Source organism: Solanum verrucosum, unplaced genomic scaffold (assembly GCF_900185275.1).
Source record: "Solanum verrucosum unplaced genomic scaffold, falcon-dt-bn FXZP01000020.1, whole genome shotgun sequence".
Classification (NCBI taxonomy): domain Eukaryota; kingdom Viridiplantae; phylum Streptophyta; class Magnoliopsida; order Solanales; family Solanaceae; genus Solanum; species Solanum verrucosum.
The window spans coordinates 842,501-864,588 of NW_026019903.1; the positions used below are offsets into that span (position 1 = coordinate 842,501).

The following is a 22,088-nucleotide window of genomic DNA, read 5'->3' on the forward strand; positions in this document are numbered from 1 at the left end:
AATTTGAATATTATATTCCTTGGCAAAGCAAATTGAAGGAGCACTTCGTTACATATTCCCTGACCCTTTCATTTATATGCTAGAATAAACAGTAAAAACCTTTCATCTTCCATTTAGTAATTTAATGCATATTGATCTCAACGTATACCGTTAATACTCTTGCCTTTCTTCTTCCATGGAGTAATTGAATGCATATAGATCTTAACATATATTGTTAAAAAATTTAAGTTCTTACTAAAATATAAATAAGATAAATAAAAAAAGGAATGCTGGCCATAGAGAGAGGTGCCACATCACCTTCTCTATATTCAACTTTATATAGATACTAGTTTCTGGACACGTGAAACGCACGTGTGTCTCATGCAATATATTATAAATTCGTTAGGACGATAAAATTCAATGAAAACATGTGTGTAATGAGTACTAAAATGCAACAATCTCAAATAAATGTTATAATAATAAAATAAAAATTATAGAAAATTAAATAAAAGAAGACAAATAGAGAAATATAAAAAAAAAAAAAAACATAACATTATATAAATGAAAAAAGAAATACAAAATCGGTACATAATTTTCCAAGTTTTTGTCGACACCTTCTCTCATATCCAATCAAAATTCAAAAGTCTTGTCTATTGAGTCAAACTAAAGCATGAATCAAATAGAAAAATCACTTTATTTTCGTAAATTAAAGTGATATATATTCAAACTAAGGTAGATATATCATATACTTTAGATGTTGATGGCTTCACTACTTTCATTATAAAATGAAAAGGATAATTTTGGATGTGAGTTTCATGAAACAAAAAAGATGAATTTATATAGATAAAAATAGAGGAACACCAAAAGACATCTTAAAGTTTTAAATTAAATATTTAAAAGTTTCAAAGGGCCAAAATAGATAAAAGAGAACAACTTTAAGAATATTAAATATATGCAATGAACTCTCCATTTACTCAATGTAGTAATTGATTATCACTAATATTCAAACATGTAATTAACTAAATATTTATAATATTTTAAAGTAGTACAGGGTAAAATGGTATTTCAATTTTTAACTTTTTTGTTCCCACTTTTAGTAATATGATGATGATGATGATGATATAGATTATTGCAAATGTCATTCACACCCTTTTATTATATTCTTTAGTTACAACATTATGAATTATTTTAGTTATTACATTAGTTATTTCTACCTTTCATCTTTCTTTATATTAACTTTTTGCGCAATAACTTTTCAGATTCTTATACCACCCCTAACACCACATTGCTATTGGCATTGAAACGAATCATGTCTTATTGTATAAATTGAAAATAATTTACAAGGATATGAACAATATATTTGTTGGGTGTAAGTTAAACATGTAATTATATATGTAAATTCATATATTGAATATAGTTTTATATTTAATTTTAATTTATCAATGAAAAAAATGGAAACTTAAATAACTATCTTTGATTTATGTACACACTCAATTGAGAAGTCAAATATGAGAACTAACAACAAGAACATGATCTATTATGCACCTTATAAAATAAAAATTAATGTACAAAAAAATAGTTCTAAAAATAAAAGGTAGTTTTTTTTAATATGGATTACGACATCTAATTTTTTTTAAATTCAAATACTTTAATTTTTAAAATATTTATACTATTAAATTGAATTACACGTACAAGCACGTGTTCAAGAACGAGTAACAAACTAAAAAGAGGAAAAGGAAAGAGAAATTCCCTAAAAAAATATATTTCCAGACCTCTCCCCGTTCCCGCCAACGACTGCGGCAGGAGATTCTTCTCTTTTTCTTCTGTGACGAAATTACCCTTGCAATATTCCCAAACCGAGGAACAGCGAGGGGCAGTCTTTGGTAACAAATTCTTCTGTGCATAACGAACTATAAACACAACTCACGTTCTTCATTCTTCTTCATCGAATTTCCGATTCCGTTTTCCCTCTGAAGCAAAAAACATGAAGTTCTCAGCTATGAAACTCCAGGCCATGAATGCTGTGAGAGCTTACTTCGTAAGGAATTGGACAATAGAAGACCTGATGAATAATGGAGAAATGACCCAGCACGATTACGCAAGCTTGAAGAGGGTACATTCATTCTTACGGTTTCATTTATTCTTTATATATGATCACAAATGTAAGAAATATTGTTCTACTTGATTAAAATGTTGGTCATGAAAAATATAGTAATCGAGAAATGGAGGAATTGAGATTTTTCTATCCTGTAATCTCGTTACTGATAGCTGTATTTGGAGATCTACTTGGAATCGATTCATAATGAATTTTGATTTTTCTGAATAGTTTACATGTATTGCCGTAATTCTTTCTCATCTTTTGTACTTGCTTTACTTAATTATTCAGGATTCATGATGAATTTTGATTTTTCTGAATATTTTACATGTATTACCGTATTTTTTAGTGATAATCACACAAAACGATTGGCATAACTTGTAACTTTCTTTAGCATTTTGAGTAAAATTTGGTATTAAAACCTTGCTCCCTATTTAGTCTTCAAAGTTGTTTTTGAATAGTTTGGATGAAATTGCATTCAAGCTTCCCAAAATGAATTCGTTTCATATAATTTTGGACGGAGGGATTAATTGTTTCATGCAATTTCTGGTTTCAGCATCTTGTGTTTGATCTTTTCTTTCTTTGCAAAACCTAGTTAGCTGGAGAAGATGCATTTTCACTTCTGCTTCCTAGTATTGGATTCCCCTTTTTTCCTGTAATTGATTAGTTTGCTGAAATATAGGTATATCTTACTCTCTTCTTTGCCATGTGGAGCTTTACTTCTGGATCCTTCTCGCACTGGATATGGGAAGCGGGAGGGCAGTTCACAGTCCTTTCTTCTGTAGCAAGTTTACTCTGTCTTTACTTGATATCACCATTGAGAGTGGTACGTGAACTGTGACTTGTAAATTTTCTTCCAAGTTGATTTATTATTGAGGTCGTTTCTTATATTGTAAATCTTCTGTCTAAGCAGAAGACGAGGGTCTTACTCTTGATGATTGCTGCCTTTTCCAATGGTGCTTCTATTGGCATTTTTACCAAATATTTCTTTGAAATAGATCAAGAGTAAGACTAGAAAGATGGCAGATATTTCTGTTGTTGATGTTCTATATGGTTGCTTTTACTGCTTTCTTGTCATATCATATTGTCAGAAACCTGATTTTTGTAGTCTTCAATTGTGTACAGATAAAGGCTTGATGCTGATTAGTATTTATACTTGTGATTACTTTATCCTTAATAATCATTGGATCTACTCGAAATCCTAACTGGAAAAATTAATATCCTTGTAGAAACTATTGTTTTTCATCTTTTATTAGAATGACTACCTACTCTGTGAAAATTCTTTCATAAGGCTTGTGAGAACAATGGCATTGGAGTGGATGAATTTGACATTTTTTATCAGTCTTGCACACAGTTAGCTAAAAGTGGCTACTAGGATCACATAGGTTTTGGCGAACCTGGAATGTCTGAAAATTTGTGCATTAATGGCATGATCGATCACCTAGGTCTTTACAGTTCAGAATTGGCATTATGCTTAGCATATGAATGGGAAATATTGAGCAATATGAGCATTGGTGTTGGGATGTTGGTCTGTTGTTAGGTTGTAAGCTATTGTTTTTGGACTTGTAAACTGATGACTTGTACTTCAGATTCCAATACCCTGAAATTACTTATATCTTTTCATGATTTTAGGGGATTTTACTGGAGTTACAGTTAGAAAATTCTATCTCACCATTATGTGCATTCTTAGCTAGCAGTATATGTTATAGCACACAGAAATTCAGCAATATGATGACCAGATTGTGAAGGAGTTCTGACTTCTGAAGAGTGCTCATATATGAGTGAAACTAAGATACATGATGAAATTATGAAGAGTGCACTTAAATAATTTCCCACTGATTTCCTGAAGTCATTTCTAATATGACAAAGACATTTGCTTGCTCTTTCACTTTCTACATTATATTACATCTTAATGAATTCAATAGCAGTTACTTTGCTCCTTCTGTATGTGTAGTTGATTATCTCTTATTGTTCTGTGTTCCTTATTTGAAGAATATTTTGATAATTTGAAAAATATCTAACTTCAGAAAGCATTCCTTGCTTTTGCTCTACAGCCTTGTTGTCAGCCTTTTGGCACCTCCAACACTTGGCATTGGAGCTATCTGGTCTGAATCCTTGTTAGCGAGGGAAAGGAGTGAAATCTACCGGGCCTGCCTGTTCTATTCTTGGGCTGTAATGTTCTCCACCTTTGTTGCTACTAAATCAGAATTCATTGACAGCCAGACAGCTCATTGGATGTTAAAGGTACGCAGTTGTATGCATACAATGTGCTCACACACATCCTATAAATCATTACTTCTGTCTAATGAATGAATAATATGACTGACTTAATGATGAGTACTGCTTGTGTGATAGGTATGCATTGTGTTTGCATTGTTCATGGGATACGTTGTGGTATATAGCCAAGAGATATTGTATGATGCTCACTTTGGAGAAATTAACTCTGTCAATCGCACACTTACCGTCTTCTTCGGTTTACCGGGTATAGTGGTCCATGCTGCAAGACTATGCCTGTGTGCATAAATTGAGCAACACAGACAGAATCACAGAATTAATGCTGATACACTTAGAACTGTAGAATAAATAGAGTAGAATGCAGATGGGGAGAACTGTAAATGATGAATTCCTTTGTGGCTACGTTTTGCTGATTGAATTTGAAATTCGTTAGTCTGAAGCCAAGTGCTTTGAATGTTATATTCCTTGACCAAATAGTAATAGTATATTCTAGCGTTCCCAATTTTTTCACAAAATTTTAGCTATACACGAATGATTTGTTATATATTTCATTTTCTTGGAAATTATTTTCTCCGTTGTCAAACACAACAAAAATACATGTCGGCTTTCTTTACAATGAACTGGAATTCATTATTGGTATATTCACATGTCGAAAAGCATGATGATAGAATTCGAACTTAACATCTATTATTATTGCTGATAAATAAAGAAAGAGAAAAAATATTTTTTCAACATATTTCACCAAAAACTAGCGCTTCAAGCAAAGATCTTCTCACGCTCTTGATTCCAACGGCACCCAAGGGCGTAACGCATGTACCAATAGATTAGAAGAAATCTTCATTGCAACTGATATGAATTATGATTAACGTGTGATGTTTTCGTTGTTTGTGATTTTTGAGGTGTAGTTAAAGACTTTTTTTTATAAGAAAGTACAATTGTTCCCATTCCCATTTTCTCTCTGAAAAAAATAGAGAAGAAGGATGAAGTTCTCAGAACTGAAACTCCTAGCTAAGAATGCTGTGAAATCGTACTTCAATAGGAATTGTGGAAGAGAAGACACTGTCATCCGAGAGGAAACATTTAAAATAGGTATAATCTACACCATCGATTCTCTGCACGACGTTTGTACTCGTTTATCCAATAAAAACTTTTTTTAAAAAAAGAAAAAAGATGCAAAACTCAGCCAATAACTGAAAGGTAGAGCTGTAAATATTCCCAAACAGAGTAACGGCGAGGGGCAGTCTTTGGTAACAAAATCTTCTGTGTATAACGAACTATAAACACAACTCACGTTCTTCATTCTTCTTCATCAAATTTCCGATTCCTTTTTCCCTCTGAAGCAAAAAACATGAAGTTCTCAGATATGAATCTCCACGCCATGAATGCTGTGAGAGCTTACTTCCTAAGGAATTGGACGATAGAAGACCTGATGAATAATGGAGAAATTCCCCAGCATGCTTACACAAGCTTGAAGAGGGTACATTCATTCTTACGGTTTCATTTTTTCTATCTAGTTATCTCGTTACTGATAGCTGTATCAGGAGATCTACTTGGAATCGATTCAAGATGAATTTTGATTTTTCTGAATAGTTTACATGTATTACCGTAATTTTTTCTCATCTTTTGTACTTGCTTTACTTAATTCTTCAGGATTCATGATGAATTTCGATTATTCTTAATATTTACATGTATTACCGTAATTTTTTCTTGTCTTTTGTACTTGCTTATGCTGTTAGTGATAATCAAACAAAACGATTGGCATAACATGTAACTTTTCTTTAGAATTTTGAGTAAAGTTTGGTATAGAAACATTGCTCCCTATTCAGTCTTGAAAGTTGTTTTTGAATAGTTTGGATGAAATTGCATTCAAACTTCCCAGAATGAATTCGTTTCATATAATTTTGGACTCAGGGATTAATTTGTTTCAAGCAATTTCTGGTTTCAGCATCTTGTGTTTGATCTTTTCTTTCTTTGCAAAACCTAGTTAGCTGGAAAAGATGCGTTTTCGCTTCTGCTTCAAAGTATTGGATTCTCTTTTTTTCCTGTAATTGATTAGTTTGCTGAAATATAGGTATATCTTACTCTCTTCTTTGCCATGTGGAGCTTTACTTTTGGATCCTTCTTGCACTGGACCCGAGGAGCGGGAGGGCTGTTCACAGTCCTTTCTTCTGTAGCAAGTTTACTCTGTCTTTACTTTATATCACCATTAAGAGTGGTACGTGAACTGTGACTGGTAAATTTTCTTCCAAATTGTTGATTTATTTTTGAGGTCGCTTCTTATATCGTAAATCTTCTGTCTATGCAGAGGACGAGGATCTTACTCTTGATGATTGCTGCCTTTTCCATCGGTGCTTCTATTGGCATTTTTATCAAATATTTCTTTGATATAGATCATGAGTAAGACTAGAAACATTGTGCAGATTTCTGTTGTTGATGTTCTGTATGGTTGCTTTTACTGCTTTCATCTTTAATTAGAATGACTACCAACTCTGGACTTTTGAGAACAATGGCATTGGAAGAGTGCTCTTTCAATTTCTACATCTTAATGAATTCAATAGCAGTTACTTTGCTCCTTCTGTATGTGTAGTTGATTATCTCTTGCTGTCCTGTGTTTCCTTATTTGAAGAATATTTTGTTAATTTGAAAAATATCTAACTTCACAAAACATTCCTTGCTTGCTCTACAGCCTTGTTTACAGCCTTTTGGCACCTCCAACATTTTCCATTGGATTTATGTGGTTTGGATCCATGTTTACGAGGGAAAGGAGTGATATCTACTTGGGCTGCCTGTATTATTCTTGGGCTCTATGTTTCTCCACCTTTGTTGCTAGTAATGCAGACTACATTGACAGCCAGACATCTCATTTTTTGTTAAAGGTAAGCAGTTGTATGCATACAATGTGCTAACACACATCCTATAAATCATTACTTCTGTCTAATGAATGAATAATATGACTGACTTGATGATGAGTACTGCTTGTGTGATAGGTATGCATTGTGCTTGCATTGTTCTTGGGGTACGTTGTGGTATATAGCCAAGAGATATTGTATGATGCTCACTATGGAGAAATTAACTTTGTCAATCGCACACTCACCATCTTCTTCCGTTTACCGGGTATATTGGTCCATGCTGCAACACTATGCCTGTGTGCATAAATTGAGCAACACAAATAGAATCACAGAAGTAATGCTGATGCACTTGGAACTGTAGAATAAATAGAGAGTAGAATCCAGATGGGGAATTTGAAAATCATTAGTCTGAAGCCAAGTGCTTTGAATGTTATATTCCTTGGCAAATAGTAATTGTATATTCTAGCGTTTCCATTTTTTCACAATTTTAGCTACAAATCGGTTAGCGTTTCTCTTGATATCAATTTTTCAAAAACCCTTTCAATTTTTTTTCAGTTGGTCTATTTTGCTTTCTGTTGGTGATGAGCACTTTTGCTTAACCAAATAGTACTCCTTTTAAGACTAATCAATTGTTTTAATAGGAAAAAGTATTTATTTGGAACTTTTTAGCAAACACATGAATGATTTGTTATCTATTTCATTTTCTAGGAAAATATTTTCTCCATTGTCAAACACAACCAAAATACATGTTGACTTTCTTTACAATGAACTAGAATTAATTCATTATGGATATATTCACAAGTCGAACAACAAATCGGGATGTGCCTGACTCTGATACCATGTAAAAATATGACACCTGGGCCTAACTAAACCTCAAAAGCTAGCTCATGAGGGGAGGTTTGTCCAAGTCCTTATAAGGAGACCAAATTCTCATCCATCTACAGATGTGGGACTTCTTAACATGAACTTACATATAGTATTATTGCTAATAAATAAAGAAAGAGAAAAAACATTTTCTCAACATATTTCACCAAAAACTAGCGCTTCAAGCAAAGTAGTTCTCACGCTCTCGATTCCAACAGCACCCAAGGGAGCAGCACATGAAACCAATAGATTAGCGGAAATCTTCATCGCAACTGATATGAAAAACGTGTGATGTTATCGTTGTTTGTGATTTTTGAGGAGTAGTTTAAGGTTTTTGTTGGAATGTACGCGTCCACCAGTGATCAGGACCAGGTTCCCCGATAGAATATAAGAGCAAAAAATAAATAGCACAATGTAAATCATGCACAATATTTTACGTGGAAACCCCCTTGCTCAAGGGCGATGAAAAACACGACCTATACTCACAAAATTTCAACCCAAACTCCATTTCATTTAAACGGAGCAAAGTTTCCAATTACAAACTCTTGCAACCTAGGAATTAAAACTCTTTAATCCCTTCCCCGTTACAGTAGCAACTCTACTACAAAGGAAACTAAACAATAATCCTATTGCCCACTAAACCAACTAACTCTAGTTGATCTAGACTTTAAGAACCCACAAGGCTAGCTCTTGCCACCAACTCCGATCTCTAAGACAAGAGCATAAATGAGCAGCAACTCTGCTGCACCACACATCAACTAACTCTAGTTGACACTCCTAGGCAACTTTACCCAAGAGAGAATATCAAAACAATGATGTAAATAGGCTTGACTAAAAATAGATGATTCGACTAACTAACTCTAGTTAATACGACTCAAACTAAGAACTTAGACAAGCAAATGATCTACTATCCTTTATAACTTAGGAGTAGATTTACAATGTAAGCACATAAGATACAAAGCTCAAAATACAACAAAGACTCTTCAGCACTCCATCAGGTCCCTTGTTGATATGAGCAGTGTTCTTCCTTGAAGATGACTTCTTCTTTGTAAGCTTATGAATTTCAGAAATTCAAATCTTTGTTTGCCAAATCTTGGTTTGTGTCTTGTGAGACCATTGGCTGAGCGCCTGCTTTTCTGAAAAGTTGTGCACCAACCATGTCAAATGTGACAGCTTTTAAACAGTTGTTTTTTCGTCTTTTACATGTACGTAGTCTTTTAGGGACCAGGTCCCTTGCAGTGTGTTCTTGAAAAAGACTTGCTAGCGCTCTCTGTTTTTGAATGAATAACATTGTTTGTTTATTGTTGTATATATCAGTCACCAACAAGAGTTTTGACCACTAATACAAACAACCTCGTTTGTCCTTCCTATTGGTGAAGTACACTGCACTTTTCACCAACCAGCCTGACAAGTTAACTTTACAGTTGTACACCATTTTGAATCTAGACGAGAGCACTTTGCCAGGGACCAGGTCCCTGCATTTGTGAGGATCATCAAAACACCTAGAAAACAACATTTTCCTCCTTTTTGATGATGACACACAAATATTCCTCATGCTGAGTTTATTTATTCATTTACCTTGTCGTCAGTCTCAATAACAAGGATCTGCTCTCTTTTTAGATCCCTAAGTTTGTAAAATTATCAAAACTTAACATCAACTCCAAAATAACATTTTTCCCCTTTTTTATGATAACAGACTTATTCACCTTCTTCCCCCTATCAGCATGACTCTTCAGGTAACTGGATTGGTCCCCTTTTTTCATCATTCTCGAAGTTTGTTAAATTATCAAAACTTCACATCAGCTTCAAAATAATATTTTCCTCCTTTTTGATGATAATAGACTTATTCACCTTTTTCCCCCTATCAGCATGACTCTTCAGGTAACTGAATTGGTCCCCTTTTTTTATCATTCCCAAATTTTATTAAATTATCAAAACTTCACATCAGCAACAAAATAACAATTTTCTTTTATAAGAAGTACAATTGTTCCCATTTCCATTTTCTCTCTGGAAAAAAATAAAGAAGAAGGATGAAGTTCTCAGAGCTGAAACTCCTAGCAATGAATGCTGTGAAATCGTCCTTCAATAGAATTGGGGAAGAGAAGACCTGATGAATTCTGGAAATGTTAACTGGCACGCTCTTTCAATTTCTACCTTATATATGGATATATTATTGTTGTAGCACTAAGATTTCCTTCGTTCATTTATTTACAAAATTGCTCCTTCAAAATTATATGTGCAATTTGAGAAAAAATATATATACAAGGAGAAAGCAATACTAATACTAATATTCAATCTCTTAAAAATAAAAAACCAATCTCAATTAATTTAGGGAAATATTTTGGATTGGGGCATTTTTATGTAATTAATTTAGTCAAAAATAAATTTATTCCTACCTCTCCCCTTTCCCGCCAACGACCTGAGCCTGGAGATTGTTCTCCTTTTCTGCTTTGACGAAAGTACCCCTGCAATATCCTCTAAACTCAGCCAAAAACCGAAAGGTAGAACTGTAAATATTTCCCAAACAGAGGAAATGCGAGGGGAAGTTGTTGGTAACGAACTCTTCTGTGTATAATAAACACAGCTCAAGTTCCTCATTCATCTTCATCAAGTTTCCGATTCCCTTTTCTCTCTGAAGCAAAAAACATGAAGTTCACAGATATGAAACTCCAGGCAAGGAAGGCTGTGAGAGCTTACTTCATAAGGAATTGGAAAAGAGAAGACCTGATGAATAATGGTGAAATTCCCGAGCAAGCTTACGCAAGCTTGAGGACGGTACATTCATTCTTACGGTTTCATTTTTTCTTTATATTTGATCACAAGTGTAAGTATTATTGTTCTACTTGAATAAAATGTTGATTATGAAAAATATTGTAATCCAGAGATTGAGGAATCGAGTTGATTAAAATATTGTAACTGTACGTGATCTCATTATTGATAGCTGTACCAGGAGATCTACTTGGAATCGATTTGTTTTAGTGTTACTTAATTCTTCAGGATTCATGATGAATTTTGATTTTTCTGAATATTTTACATGTATTACCGTAATTTTTCTCTTCTTTTGTACTTGCTTACTTAATTCTTCAGGATTCATGATGAATTTCGATTTTTCTGAATATTTTACAAGGATTACCATAGTTTTTCTCTTCTTTTAATTTGTACTTGCTTATGCTGTTAGTGATAATCTGACAAAACGATTGGAGTAACATGCAACTTTTGTTAAGCATGTCAAGTTTGGTATTGAAACCATGCTCCCTATTCAGTCTTGAAAGTTGTTTTTGAATAGTTTAAATGAAGTTTAATGGTTCCAAGTGCATTCAAGCTTCCCAAAATGTATTCGTTTCATATAATTTTGGATGGAGGGATTTACTTGTTTCATGCAATTTCAGGTTTTAGCATCTTGTGTTTGATCTTTTCTTTCTTTGCAAAACCTAGTTAGCCGGAAAAGATGCATTTTCACTTCTGCTTCCAAGTATTGGATTCCCCTTTTTTCCTGTGATTGATTAGTTTGCTGAAAATATAGGTGTATCTTACTCTCTTATGTGCCTTGTGGAGCTTTTCTTTTGGATCTTTCTTGCAATTGATCTGGGAAGCGGGAGGGCGGTTCACAGTCCTTTCTTCTGTAGCAAGTTTACTCTGTCTTTACTTTATATCACCATTGAGAGTGGTAAGTGATCAGTGTCTTGTAGGTTTTCTTCCAAGTTGTTGATTTATTATTGAAGTCGCTTCTTATGTCGTAAATCTTCGGTCTATGCAGAGGGCGAGGGTCTCACTCTTGATGTTTGCAGCCTGTAACATGGGTGCTTCTTTTGGCCTTTATATCGAATATCTCTTCGGAATGAATCAAATGTAAGACTCAAAAGATGCTAAACATTGTTCAGATATCTTCTGTTGAAGTTTTATATGATTGCTTTTACTGCTTTCTTATCATATCATATTATCAGGAACCTGATTTTTGTAGTCTTTATGTGCAGAGAAAGGCTTTTTTCAGATTGGTATTTATACTTGTGATTACTTTATCCTTAATAATCATTAGATCTACTCAAAATCCTAATTGGAAAAGTTAGTATCCTTGTAGAAACTAAGTATTGTTTTATATCTTTATTAGAATGACTACCTACTCTGTGAAAATTCTTTCATAAGGACTTGTGAGAACAATGGTATTGGAGTAGATGAATTTGACATTTTTTATCATTCTTGCACGCAGTTAGCTAAAAGTGGCTACTAGGATCACATTTGTGCATTAATGGCATGATCGATTACCTAGGTCTTCACAGTTCAGAATTGGCATTATGCTTAGCATATGAATGGGAAATATTGAGCAATATGAGCATTGGGTGTTAGAATGTTGGTCTGTTGTTAGGTTATTAGCTATTGTTTTTGGACATGTAAACTGATGACTTGTACTTCAGATTCCTATACCCTGTAATTACTTGTATCTTTCATGGATTTAGGGGATGTTACTGGAGTTACAGTTAGAAAATTGTATCTCACCATTAGGTGCATTCTTGGCTACCAGTATATGTTGTGGCACATAGAAATTTAGCAATATGATGACCAAATTGTGAAGGAGTTCTTCATTTGCACCAAGTAACGAGCATAAATGAGTGAAACCAAGAAACATGACGAAATTATAAAGAGTGCACTTAAATCATTTTACACTGAATTCTTGAAGTCATTTCTAATATGACAAAGACATTTGCTTGCACTTTCAGTTTCTACATTATATTGCATCTTAATGAATTCAATAGCAGTTACTTTGCTCCATCTTTTTGTGTAGTTGATTATCTCTCGTTGTTAAGTGTTCCTAATTTGAAGAATATTTTGATAAGTTGAAAAATATCTAACTTCAGAAAGCATTCCTTGCTTGCTCTCCAGCGTTGTTGTCGGCCTTTATGCAGGTCCAACACTTGCCATTGGAACTTTCTGGATTGAATCCTTGTTATCGAGGGAAAGGAGAGAAATCTACATCAACTGCCCGAGTTATCCTTTGAGTCTAATGTTTGCCACCTGTGTTGTTAGAACTTTCGAATTCATTGACAGACACGCAGCTTATTGGATGTTAAAGGTAAGCAGTTGCATGCATACAATGTGCTCACACACATCCTATAAATCATTGTTTCTGTCTAATGAACGAATAATATGACTGACTTGATGATGAGTACTGCTTGTGTGATAGGTATGCGTTGTGCTTGCATTGTTCTTGGGGTACGTTGTGGTATATAGCCAAGAGATATTGTATGATGCTCACTTTGGAGAAATTAACTTTGTCAATCGCACACTCACCATCTTCTTCCATTTACCGGGTATAGTAGTCCATTCTGCTAGACTATGCCTGGGTGCAAAAATTGAGCAACACCGACAAAATTAATGCTGATACACTTGGAATTGTAGAATAAATAGAGAGTAGAATGTAGATGAGGAACTGTCAATGATGAAAAGTATTCCTTTGTCACTACATTTTACTGATCAAATTTGAAATTCGTTAGTCAGAAGCTAAGTGCTTTGAATATTATATTCCTTGGCAAATAGTAATTGTATATTCTAGCGTTCCCAATTTTTTCACATAATTTTAGCTACAAATCGGTTAGCTTTTATCTTCATATCAATTTTCGAAAACCACCTTCCAATTTTTTTCAGTTGGTCTATTTTGCTCTCTGTTGGTCACCACTCACCCCCAATGTATAAGCACTCTTTGTAACCAAATAAAGACATTTCAATTGTTTTAACAGGAAAACGTATTTATTTGCACCTTTTTAGAAAACACACGAACGAATTGTTATCTATTTCATTTTCTATATAAATATTTTCTCCATTGTCAAAGACAACCAAAATAAACGTCAACTTTCTTTACAATGAACTGGAATTCATTATGGGTTTATTAACGAGCCGAAAAGGATAACAATTGAATTTGAACTTACATATATTAGTGTTGCTGATAAATAAAGAAAAAGAAAAAACATTGTTTCAACATAATTCATCAAAAACTGATAAGTTTTAGACTCTTTTTTTTTAAAAAAGAAATACAATTGTTCCACAGGAGTAATTTGAAAAAACCAAATGAGAAAAAGGAAAACCTTCCCGCCAATGATATGAGTCAGGAGATTCTTTTACTTCCTTGACGAAATTACCCCAGCTTATTCCCAAAATTCTGCCCATAAATGAAAGGTAAAACCGTAAATATCTGAAATAGAGTAATGGCAAGGGCAGTCGTTGGTAATGAACTCTTCTCTGCAAAACTATAAAAACAGCTCACGCTCCTCATTCTTCCTCATCACTTTTCCATTTCCATTTTCTCTCTGAAAAAAATAGAGAAGAAAGATGAAGTTCTCAGAGCTGAAACTCCATGCGATGAATGCTGTGAAATCGTACTTCAACAGGAACTGGGGAAGAGAAGACCTGATGAAATCTGGAAAAGTTAACCAGGAAACTCTCGATATCTTGAATGCGGTACATTCATCCTATACCTAAGAATTACTGTTCTGATCAAAATATTGATTTAGAGAAATCTAGATTTTAGTCATGTTTCTAATAGCTGATCAGAAGATGATGCTAAATCCTTAAATATTTTATATCTTCACTATTGATGAATTTCGGTTCTCGGAATATTGCGGATAATCATAGTCGATTCGTTTTTTCACAGTAAGAAATAAGGCAACATTCTACTTGCTTTTCTTAAATCTTCAGGATTGATGAATTCCGATTCTCAGAAGATTTTAAAGTATTGCCGTAATTTTTGCTGTTCCTCTGCACTTGCTTATGACGTTAGTGATAATCTGATAAAACAACTAGAGTAACATTTTGTATCGAGTTTGTTATTGAAGCCTGACTCCCTATTCAGTCTTAGAAGTTGTTTTGAATGAAAGTAGCATAACAATTGAATGGGACGGATTAGTTTGTTTCGTGCAATTTCAGATTTCAGCTTCTAATTCCAACACTATATATGAAGGGCCCTTTTCCTGTGTTTGATTAGTTTTTACCGATGATATAGGTGTATTTTACTTTCTTCAATGTCATGTTTTGCTCTACTATTGGATCCTACTTGCACTTGTTCTGGGAAGTGGGAGGGCTGTTCACAGTCCTCTGTTCTGCAGCAAGTTTACTCTGGTTTTACTTTACACCACCATGGAGACTGGTACGTGATCAATGACTCATAGATTTTCTTCCAAGTTGCTGAACTGTTCTTCAAGTCGCTTCTTATTTTGTAAATCTTCTGTCTATGCAGAATCAAAGGCGCTCACTATTGATGATTTATGCCTTTTCCTTCGGGGCTTCTGTTGGCCTTCTTACCAAATATCTCTTCGAAATGCATCAAAAGTAAGGCTCAAAAGATGCTAAACATTGTTCAGATATCTGCTGTTGATGTTTTATATGGTTGCTTTTACTGCTTTCTTTTCATATCATATTATCAGGAAACTGATTTTTGTAGTCTTCAATTGTGTACAGAGAAAGGCTTTTTGCTGATTAGTATAAAAACTTTATCCTTGTAGAAACTATTGTTTTTCATCTTCAATTAGAATGACTACTCTCTCTGTAAAACTTCTGTAATAAGGACTTGTGAGTACAAGGGCACATGAATGGAGGAATTTGACATTTTGTATCATTCTTGCACGTAGTTAGTTAAATGTGGCTAGGATCACGTATGTTTTGGACATCCTGGAATGTCTGAAAATTAATTTGTGCATTAGTGGCATGATCGATCACCTAGGCTTTTTCACAGTTCAGAATTCTCATTATGCTTAGCTTATGAATGAAAAACATTGAGCAATATGTCTAGCATTGGGTGCTAGAATGTTGGTCTGTTGTTAGGCTATAAACTATTGTTTTGGACTTCTAAATTGATGGTTTGTAATTAATATTCATATACCCTGAAATTACTTGTATCCTTCATGGACTTAGGGGACTTGACTTCAATTATAGTTAGAAAAATGTATCTAACAGTTATGTGCTTCTTTGGAAACCTGAACAGTTTTAATGTCTCTGCATTCTTGGCTATTAGTATATGTTATAGCACATACAGTTTCAAATTTTGAACTATGTTTGGCTTAGAATGGGAGAAGTTGAGCAATATGATGACCAGAATGTGAAAGAGTTCTGCATCTGCACCAAATTGCGAAGAGTTCACATAGATAATTTACCCCTGATTCCTGGAGTTTGTTCTAAAATAACAGACATTTGCTTGCTCTGTTAATTCCTACATTATATTGCATCTTAATGAATTCAATAGCAGTTACTTTACCCCTACAGTATGTGTAGTTGATAGCCCTTGTTGTTCTCTGTTCCTTATTTTGAACAATATCTAACTTCAGAAAGCATTCCATGCTTGCTCTCCAGCTTTGTTGCCAGCTTTTTTGCAGGTACAACAGTTGGCATTGCAATTTTCATGTTTCAAGTCACAATAACAAGGGAAAGGAGCCACATCTACCACGGTGGCCTGCTTTATTGTTGTCTTGTAATGTTAGCAGTCTTGCTTGTGATTGGCTGTTTTATCCGTGACAGCTACACAGTCCAAGCCATCCTAAAGGTAAGCAGTTGTATGCATACAATGCGACCACACTCATCCTATAAAACAGTTCCCATATTAATAAATCATTACTTTTGCCTCGAACTTAAACTTCATATGTATACATACAATATGATAAGTCATTTTAAACTTACTGACTCTAGCTCTAAACTCGCCTCTGTATAATGAATGAATAATATGACTGACTTGATGATGAATACTGCTTGTTGTAGGGAACCGCTGCGGTGATATTGTTCCTGGGGTACTTTGTGGTATATAGCCAAGAGATACTGTACGATGTTAGCTTTGGAGATATTGACTTTATCAATCGTGCACTCACTGTCTTCTTCAATTTACCGGCTATAGTGCTCCATGCTGCAAGAGTATGCCTTCCCATTGGTGCAAAAGTTGATCAAAATGCAGATTAGGAACTGTAAATGATGAAGAAGTATTCCTTTGTGGCTACATTTTAGTCATTGAATTTGGAATAGCCAAGTGTTTTGAATATTTCTAGGCAAATACTGATTGTTGATTACCTACCTTACCACACAAATATACTTTGTGATTAAGAAACTCTTGAATGCTAATAAATGTAGTACTTACTAATAAGTGTTCTTTCTTTTTTTCAAGAGGGTGCAATGAAGACTATTTGAATTGTTACATGAGTTTCAAATTTTAGGGTTCTCATTGGAATCATATATAAGACTACTTGGTTTAATTTCACAAATGCTCACTGAACAATTTTACTTCATTACACCAAAATTATTAAGCTATTTTTGGTATCATAAAAGATATCGTCTCTGTTTCCTCCGGGCACTTCCAATTATATTTAGGCAAATTAACACGACTATTTAGTTTTAAAAATTATTTTAGAGGGTGTGTGACTAAGCACATTTTGGCTTATCAATGGTTTGATAAACATAAAATTACCTGCTAGTCTATATATACCAAGTGGTCGGTTATTGGGAATGATTTAGTTGAGTATAAAACACATTTTTTGGACTCTCACAGAAAAGGAGAAACTAATTAGAGATAACAATGACTGAGATTTGGGAATAACAATGACTGAACTAGAGAAACTTTGTCGATAATCGTTGGTGAAGTGGTTGAGCTTTTATCGAATGAAGAAATTAATTAGAGATAATAATAGTTGAATTGTATAATAATGATTGAGGGCTAGTATAACAGTGACTCAATTTTCGGCCAAAAAAAATATGAAAAAGGAGAAATTGGGAGCTTGTAGAGGAAATAAATTTATTCTTTAATCCTAAATTGAGTAATTAAAACTTTAGTGATGACTGATGAGGGAATTTAATTATTTTAAATAGCTTTTAAGTATTATAGACTATATTTAATTAAAAATATAAAACATAAAATAAAAAAGATATGTAAGATTTTTTAACCAATATATCAATTTAATTAAATAAAAAATAAAACTGAACATCTTATATAAATTAGGGAAAATTGTATATAATAACAAACTATTAATTCAAATTAAATTCTATAAATATAGTTTGATTTAATTGTACCTCATAGCAAACTGTTGTTATTTCACCTCTCTCCTATTGAATCTCGCTCGCCACTCTCGTTCTCTCCCTCCCCTCTCTCGTTTTTTATACAAACGCAAGTGTATAAAGTGCGTTTGTGTTTGTATAAAGCGAGAGAAAATTGTATATATACATCTATTTTCGTTCCCCTCTCTCCCCTCTCCCAGATCTCGCTCGCCACTCTCCCAGATCTCGCTCTCTCACTCGCCTCTCTCACTTTATACAAAAAACGCAAATTGTATATATACATATATTTTCGTTCTCCCCTCTCCCAGATCTCGCTCGCCACTCTCCCAGATCTCGCTCTCTCACTCGCCTCTCTCACTTTTTACAAAAACGCAAATGTATAAAATGAGTGAAAATTGTATATATACATATATTTTCGTTCCCCTCTCTCCCCTCTCCCAGATCTCGCTCGCCACTCTCCCAGATCTCGCTCTCTCACTCGTCTCTCTCACTTTATACAATTGATCTTTTTGTATATGTATACCAAAGCAGATTATACATCTGTTTTCTTTTGTATATGTATAGTGAAATATAAATATTTATGTTTGCTATGAAGCGCAATTATGCAAACTTTGCTATAACATACAAATATGAATTTTGTGTTTGCTATATGTGAAAGTTGCTCTATAAATTAGTACTTATCTTCTCCGTGACGATTTAAATATGCTACAATTACATTTCTAAAACCTCTCCCCTTTCCCGCCAATGATCTGAACACGTGGATACTTTCTCTTTGCTCGTTTGACGAAAATACCCCTGGAATATTTCCTAAACTCGGCCCATAACTGAAAGGTAGAAGCGTAAATATTCCGAATAAGAGTAACGGGGAGGGTAGTCGATGGTAACGAACTCCTTTACAGTATAAACAGAGCACAGCTCTCCTTCTTCATTGTTCTTCATCAGTTTTCCGATTCCGTTTTCTCTCTGCAAAAAAAAAAAAATGAAATTCTCAGTGATGAAAAATGCTGTGAAAGCTTCCTTCAAAAGGAATTGGACAAGACAAGACTTGATGAATTCTGGAAAAATCTCCATGCATGCTTACAGAAGCTTGAAGAGGGTACATTCATTCATCCTTAAACTTATTCTACTTTTTTTCTGATTAAAATGTTGTAATTTAAGAATTGTAATTGATAGATTGAGGAATGGAGATTTCTCGAATTACGTAATCGCGATGTATTAGGAGATCTACTTGTAATCGAGAGAATGCCGATAATGATAGTTAATTTTACAATTTGTTGTAGTTCAGTGAGAAATAATGCAACATTTTACAATTTCTGTAATTTTTACTGTTCTCTTGCACTTAATTATGCCGTTAGTGATAATCTGATAAAACCAATTGGAGTAACATGCAGCTTTTCTTAGCATTTTGAGTCGAGTTTGGTATTAGAGAGACTGAGAATGGAGGTTTTTCTATTTACGTAATCGCGATGTATAAGGAGATCTACTTGTAATCGCGAGAATGCCGATAATGATTGTTGGTTAATTTTACAATTTGTTGTAGTTCAGTCGGAAATAAGGCAACATTTTACAATTCTGTAATTTTTACTGTTCTTTTGCCCCTATTATGTCGTCAGTGATAATCTGATAAAACTCTCTTCTTTAGCATTTTGAGTCGAGTTTGGTATTGAAGCCTTGCTCCCTATTCATTTTTTAAAGTCGTTTTTTGGATCAGATTTCAGTGTCTTGTGTTTGATCCTTTCTTTTTTTGCAAAACCTAGTAATCTGGAAAAAGATGCATTTTCGCTTCTAAGTATTGGATTTCCCTTTTCTTTTTCATGTGATTATAGGTGTATCTTACTTTCTTCTGTGCCATGTTGAGTTTTACTTTTGGATCCTTCTTGCACTGGATCTGGGAAGCGGGAGGGCCGGTCACAGTTATTTCTTCTGTAGCAAGTTTACTCTGGCTGTACATTACAGCACCATGGAGAGTGGTATGTGATCTATGCTGTATAGATTTTCTTCCAAGTTGTTGAATTATTCTTGAAGTCGCTTCTTAAAACGTAGATCTTCTACTATCTATGCAGAGGAAGAGGGTTTTACTCTTGCTGTATGCTGTCTTTAACTTGGGCGCTTCTTTTGGCCTTATTATCCAACATCTCACCGAAATGGAACAAGCGTAAGAGTCAAAAGATGCTATAAATTGTTCAGAAATCTTCTGTCAAAGTTTGATATGGTTGCTTTGACTGCTTTCTGGTTATGTCACATCACTAGGAACCTGATTTTGTAGTCTTCAATTGTGTACGGAGAAAGGCTTGTTGCTGATTGGTATATACTTGTAATCCCATTAGCCTTAATAATCATTAGATCTACTCGAAATCCTAACTGGAAAAATTGGTACCCTTGTAGAAACTATTGTTTTCCATAATCAATTAGAATGACTACTTTCTCTGTGAAAAATCTTTCATAAGGCATTGGAGTGGATGAATTTGACATCTTGTATCATTCTTGCACACAGCACACATCTTGGATCACGTGGATTTTGGACAACCTGGAATGTCTGAAAATTTGTGTATTAATGGCATGATCAATCATCTAGGCTTTCACAGTTCAGAATTTGCATTATATTTAGCTTATGAATGAGAAGCATTGAGTAATATGACTTGTATTTAAGATTCCTATACCCTGAAATTACTTCTATTCTTCATGGATTTAAGGGACTTGACTGGAATTATGGTAAGAAAAGTGTATCTCACGATTATGTTTTGAAGTTTTAAAGTTTGTGCATTCTTGGCTATCAGTATGATGATCAGATTGTGAAAGAGTTGTGTATTTGCACCAAGTATTGCTCATGCATTAGTGAAATTATGAAACATGACCAAATTATGAAGAGTGCGCTTAAATATATTGCATCTTATATTTGACAGAGACATTCACTTGCTCTGTGAATTCCTAGATTTTAATTTATTGCATCTTAATGAGTTCAACAGCAGTTACTCTTCCCCTTCTGTATGTGTAGTTGATTAGCCCTTATTTGAAGAATATTTTGAACAATATCTAACTTCAGAAAGCATTCCTTTCTTTCTCTCCAGCCTCGCTTTCGGCCTTTTGGTAGGTTCAACAATTGGCATTGGAACTTTCTGGTTTGTAGCCTTGATAACGAGGGAAAGGGGAGAAATCTACAAGGGAACCCTGCTTTATTCTGGTGCTATAATATTCTCCGGCGTTTGTGTTTATGCTTTAGATATCCTTGACAGCCACATAGCTCATTGGATGTTAGTGGTAAGCACGCAGTTGTCTGCATACAATGTGTTACTTCTGTCTAATGAATAAATAATATGACTGACTTGATGATGAGTACTGCTTGTGGTAGGTATACACTCTGCATGCATTGTTCATGGGGTACCTTGTGGTATATAGCCAAGAGATACTTTACGATGCTCGCTTTGGAGATATTGACTTTGTCAATTGCACATTTACCGTCTTCCTACATTTACCGGCTATAGTGGTCCATGCTGTAAGACTATGCCTGGGTGCAGAAATTCAGCAACACAGACGGAACTAATGCTGATACACTCGGGAAGTATAGAATAAATAGCGAGTCTATAGCAGATGGGGAACTGTAAATAATGAAAAAGTATTACTTTGTGACTACATATTATACTGATTGAATTTGAACTTCGTTAGTCTGAAGAGAAGTGCTTTTAATACTTCTTGGCAAACAATTGTTCTCTATGGTGGTTGGTTCCACCCTCCTAGCCTTCCTAATTTTAGCTAAATAGCTTTCTTGACTCATAGTTGGTTTCTTCTTTCTGAATTTCCCAATTATGCTAACCGGCTTACCTAATGAAGACGAGTTGCACATGAAAATACATCTGTTGACGATGATTTTAGTGACTTGAAGGCTGATTTATGTGATGACGAGTTAGTCAATAACCATGGAAAGGGAAAAGAGAGCCCAATGGGTGAAAGAGAGCTTCTTAGTGTTGGAGTAAAGAAAAAATGGCAGCTTTAGAGGGGGAGGATTCTGATTGATGATATAAGTTTTCTCTAACATGTACAAATAATACAAG

At 34.3% G+C, this 22,088-nt stretch overlaps 5 protein-coding genes across 5 annotated transcripts in view; all 5 read left to right on the forward strand.

Annotated features, from left to right (window-relative positions):
• Positions 1-21,580, forward strand: part of LOC125819883 (bax inhibitor 1-like) — a 31,466-nt gene extending 9,886 nt beyond the window's left edge. The window contains exons 2-6 of the mRNA XM_049499289.1: positions 19,012-19,135; positions 19,866-20,009; positions 20,103-20,194; positions 21,108-21,297; positions 21,389-21,580. Coding sequence (XP_049355246.1) covers positions 19,019-19,135; positions 19,866-20,009; positions 20,103-20,194; positions 21,108-21,297; positions 21,389-21,580 — 735 coding nt within the window. The 5' untranslated portion in view covers positions 19,012-19,018. The remainder of the gene's footprint in view (positions 1-19,011; positions 19,136-19,865; positions 20,010-20,102; positions 20,195-21,107; positions 21,298-21,388) is intronic.
• Positions 1,903-4,612, forward strand: LOC125819902 (bax inhibitor 1-like). The gene is made up of 5 exons (XM_049499311.1): positions 1,903-2,092; positions 2,757-2,900; positions 2,988-3,079; positions 4,129-4,318; positions 4,430-4,612. Exons 1-5 carry the CDS (start codon positions 1,964-1,966, stop codon positions 4,595-4,597), a joined length of 723 nt encoding a protein of 240 aa, XP_049355268.1. The 5' UTR covers positions 1,903-1,963; the 3' UTR covers positions 4,598-4,612.
• Positions 5,658-7,469, forward strand: LOC125819943 (bax inhibitor 1-like). Its single transcript, XM_049499351.1, has 5 exons — positions 5,658-5,786; positions 6,381-6,524; positions 6,615-6,706; positions 6,996-7,185; positions 7,297-7,469. Exons 1-5 carry the CDS (start codon positions 5,658-5,660, stop codon positions 7,462-7,464), a joined length of 723 nt encoding a protein of 240 aa, XP_049355308.1. The 3' UTR covers positions 7,465-7,469.
• LOC125819873 (bax inhibitor 1-like) lies at positions 10,642-13,400 on the forward strand. The gene is made up of 5 exons (XM_049499278.1): positions 10,642-10,797; positions 11,546-11,689; positions 11,780-11,871; positions 12,901-13,090; positions 13,202-13,400. Exons 1-5 carry the CDS (start codon positions 10,669-10,671, stop codon positions 13,391-13,393), a joined length of 747 nt encoding a protein of 248 aa, XP_049355235.1. The 5' UTR covers positions 10,642-10,668; the 3' UTR covers positions 13,394-13,400.
• On the forward strand, positions 14,344-16,953 carry LOC125819912 (bax inhibitor 1-like). Its single transcript, XM_049499320.1, has 5 exons — positions 14,344-14,472; positions 15,014-15,157; positions 15,248-15,339; positions 16,357-16,546; positions 16,759-16,953. Exons 1-5 carry the CDS (start codon positions 14,344-14,346, stop codon positions 16,951-16,953), a joined length of 750 nt encoding a protein of 249 aa, XP_049355277.1.
• Positions 21,581-22,088: the final 508 nt, after the last annotated feature.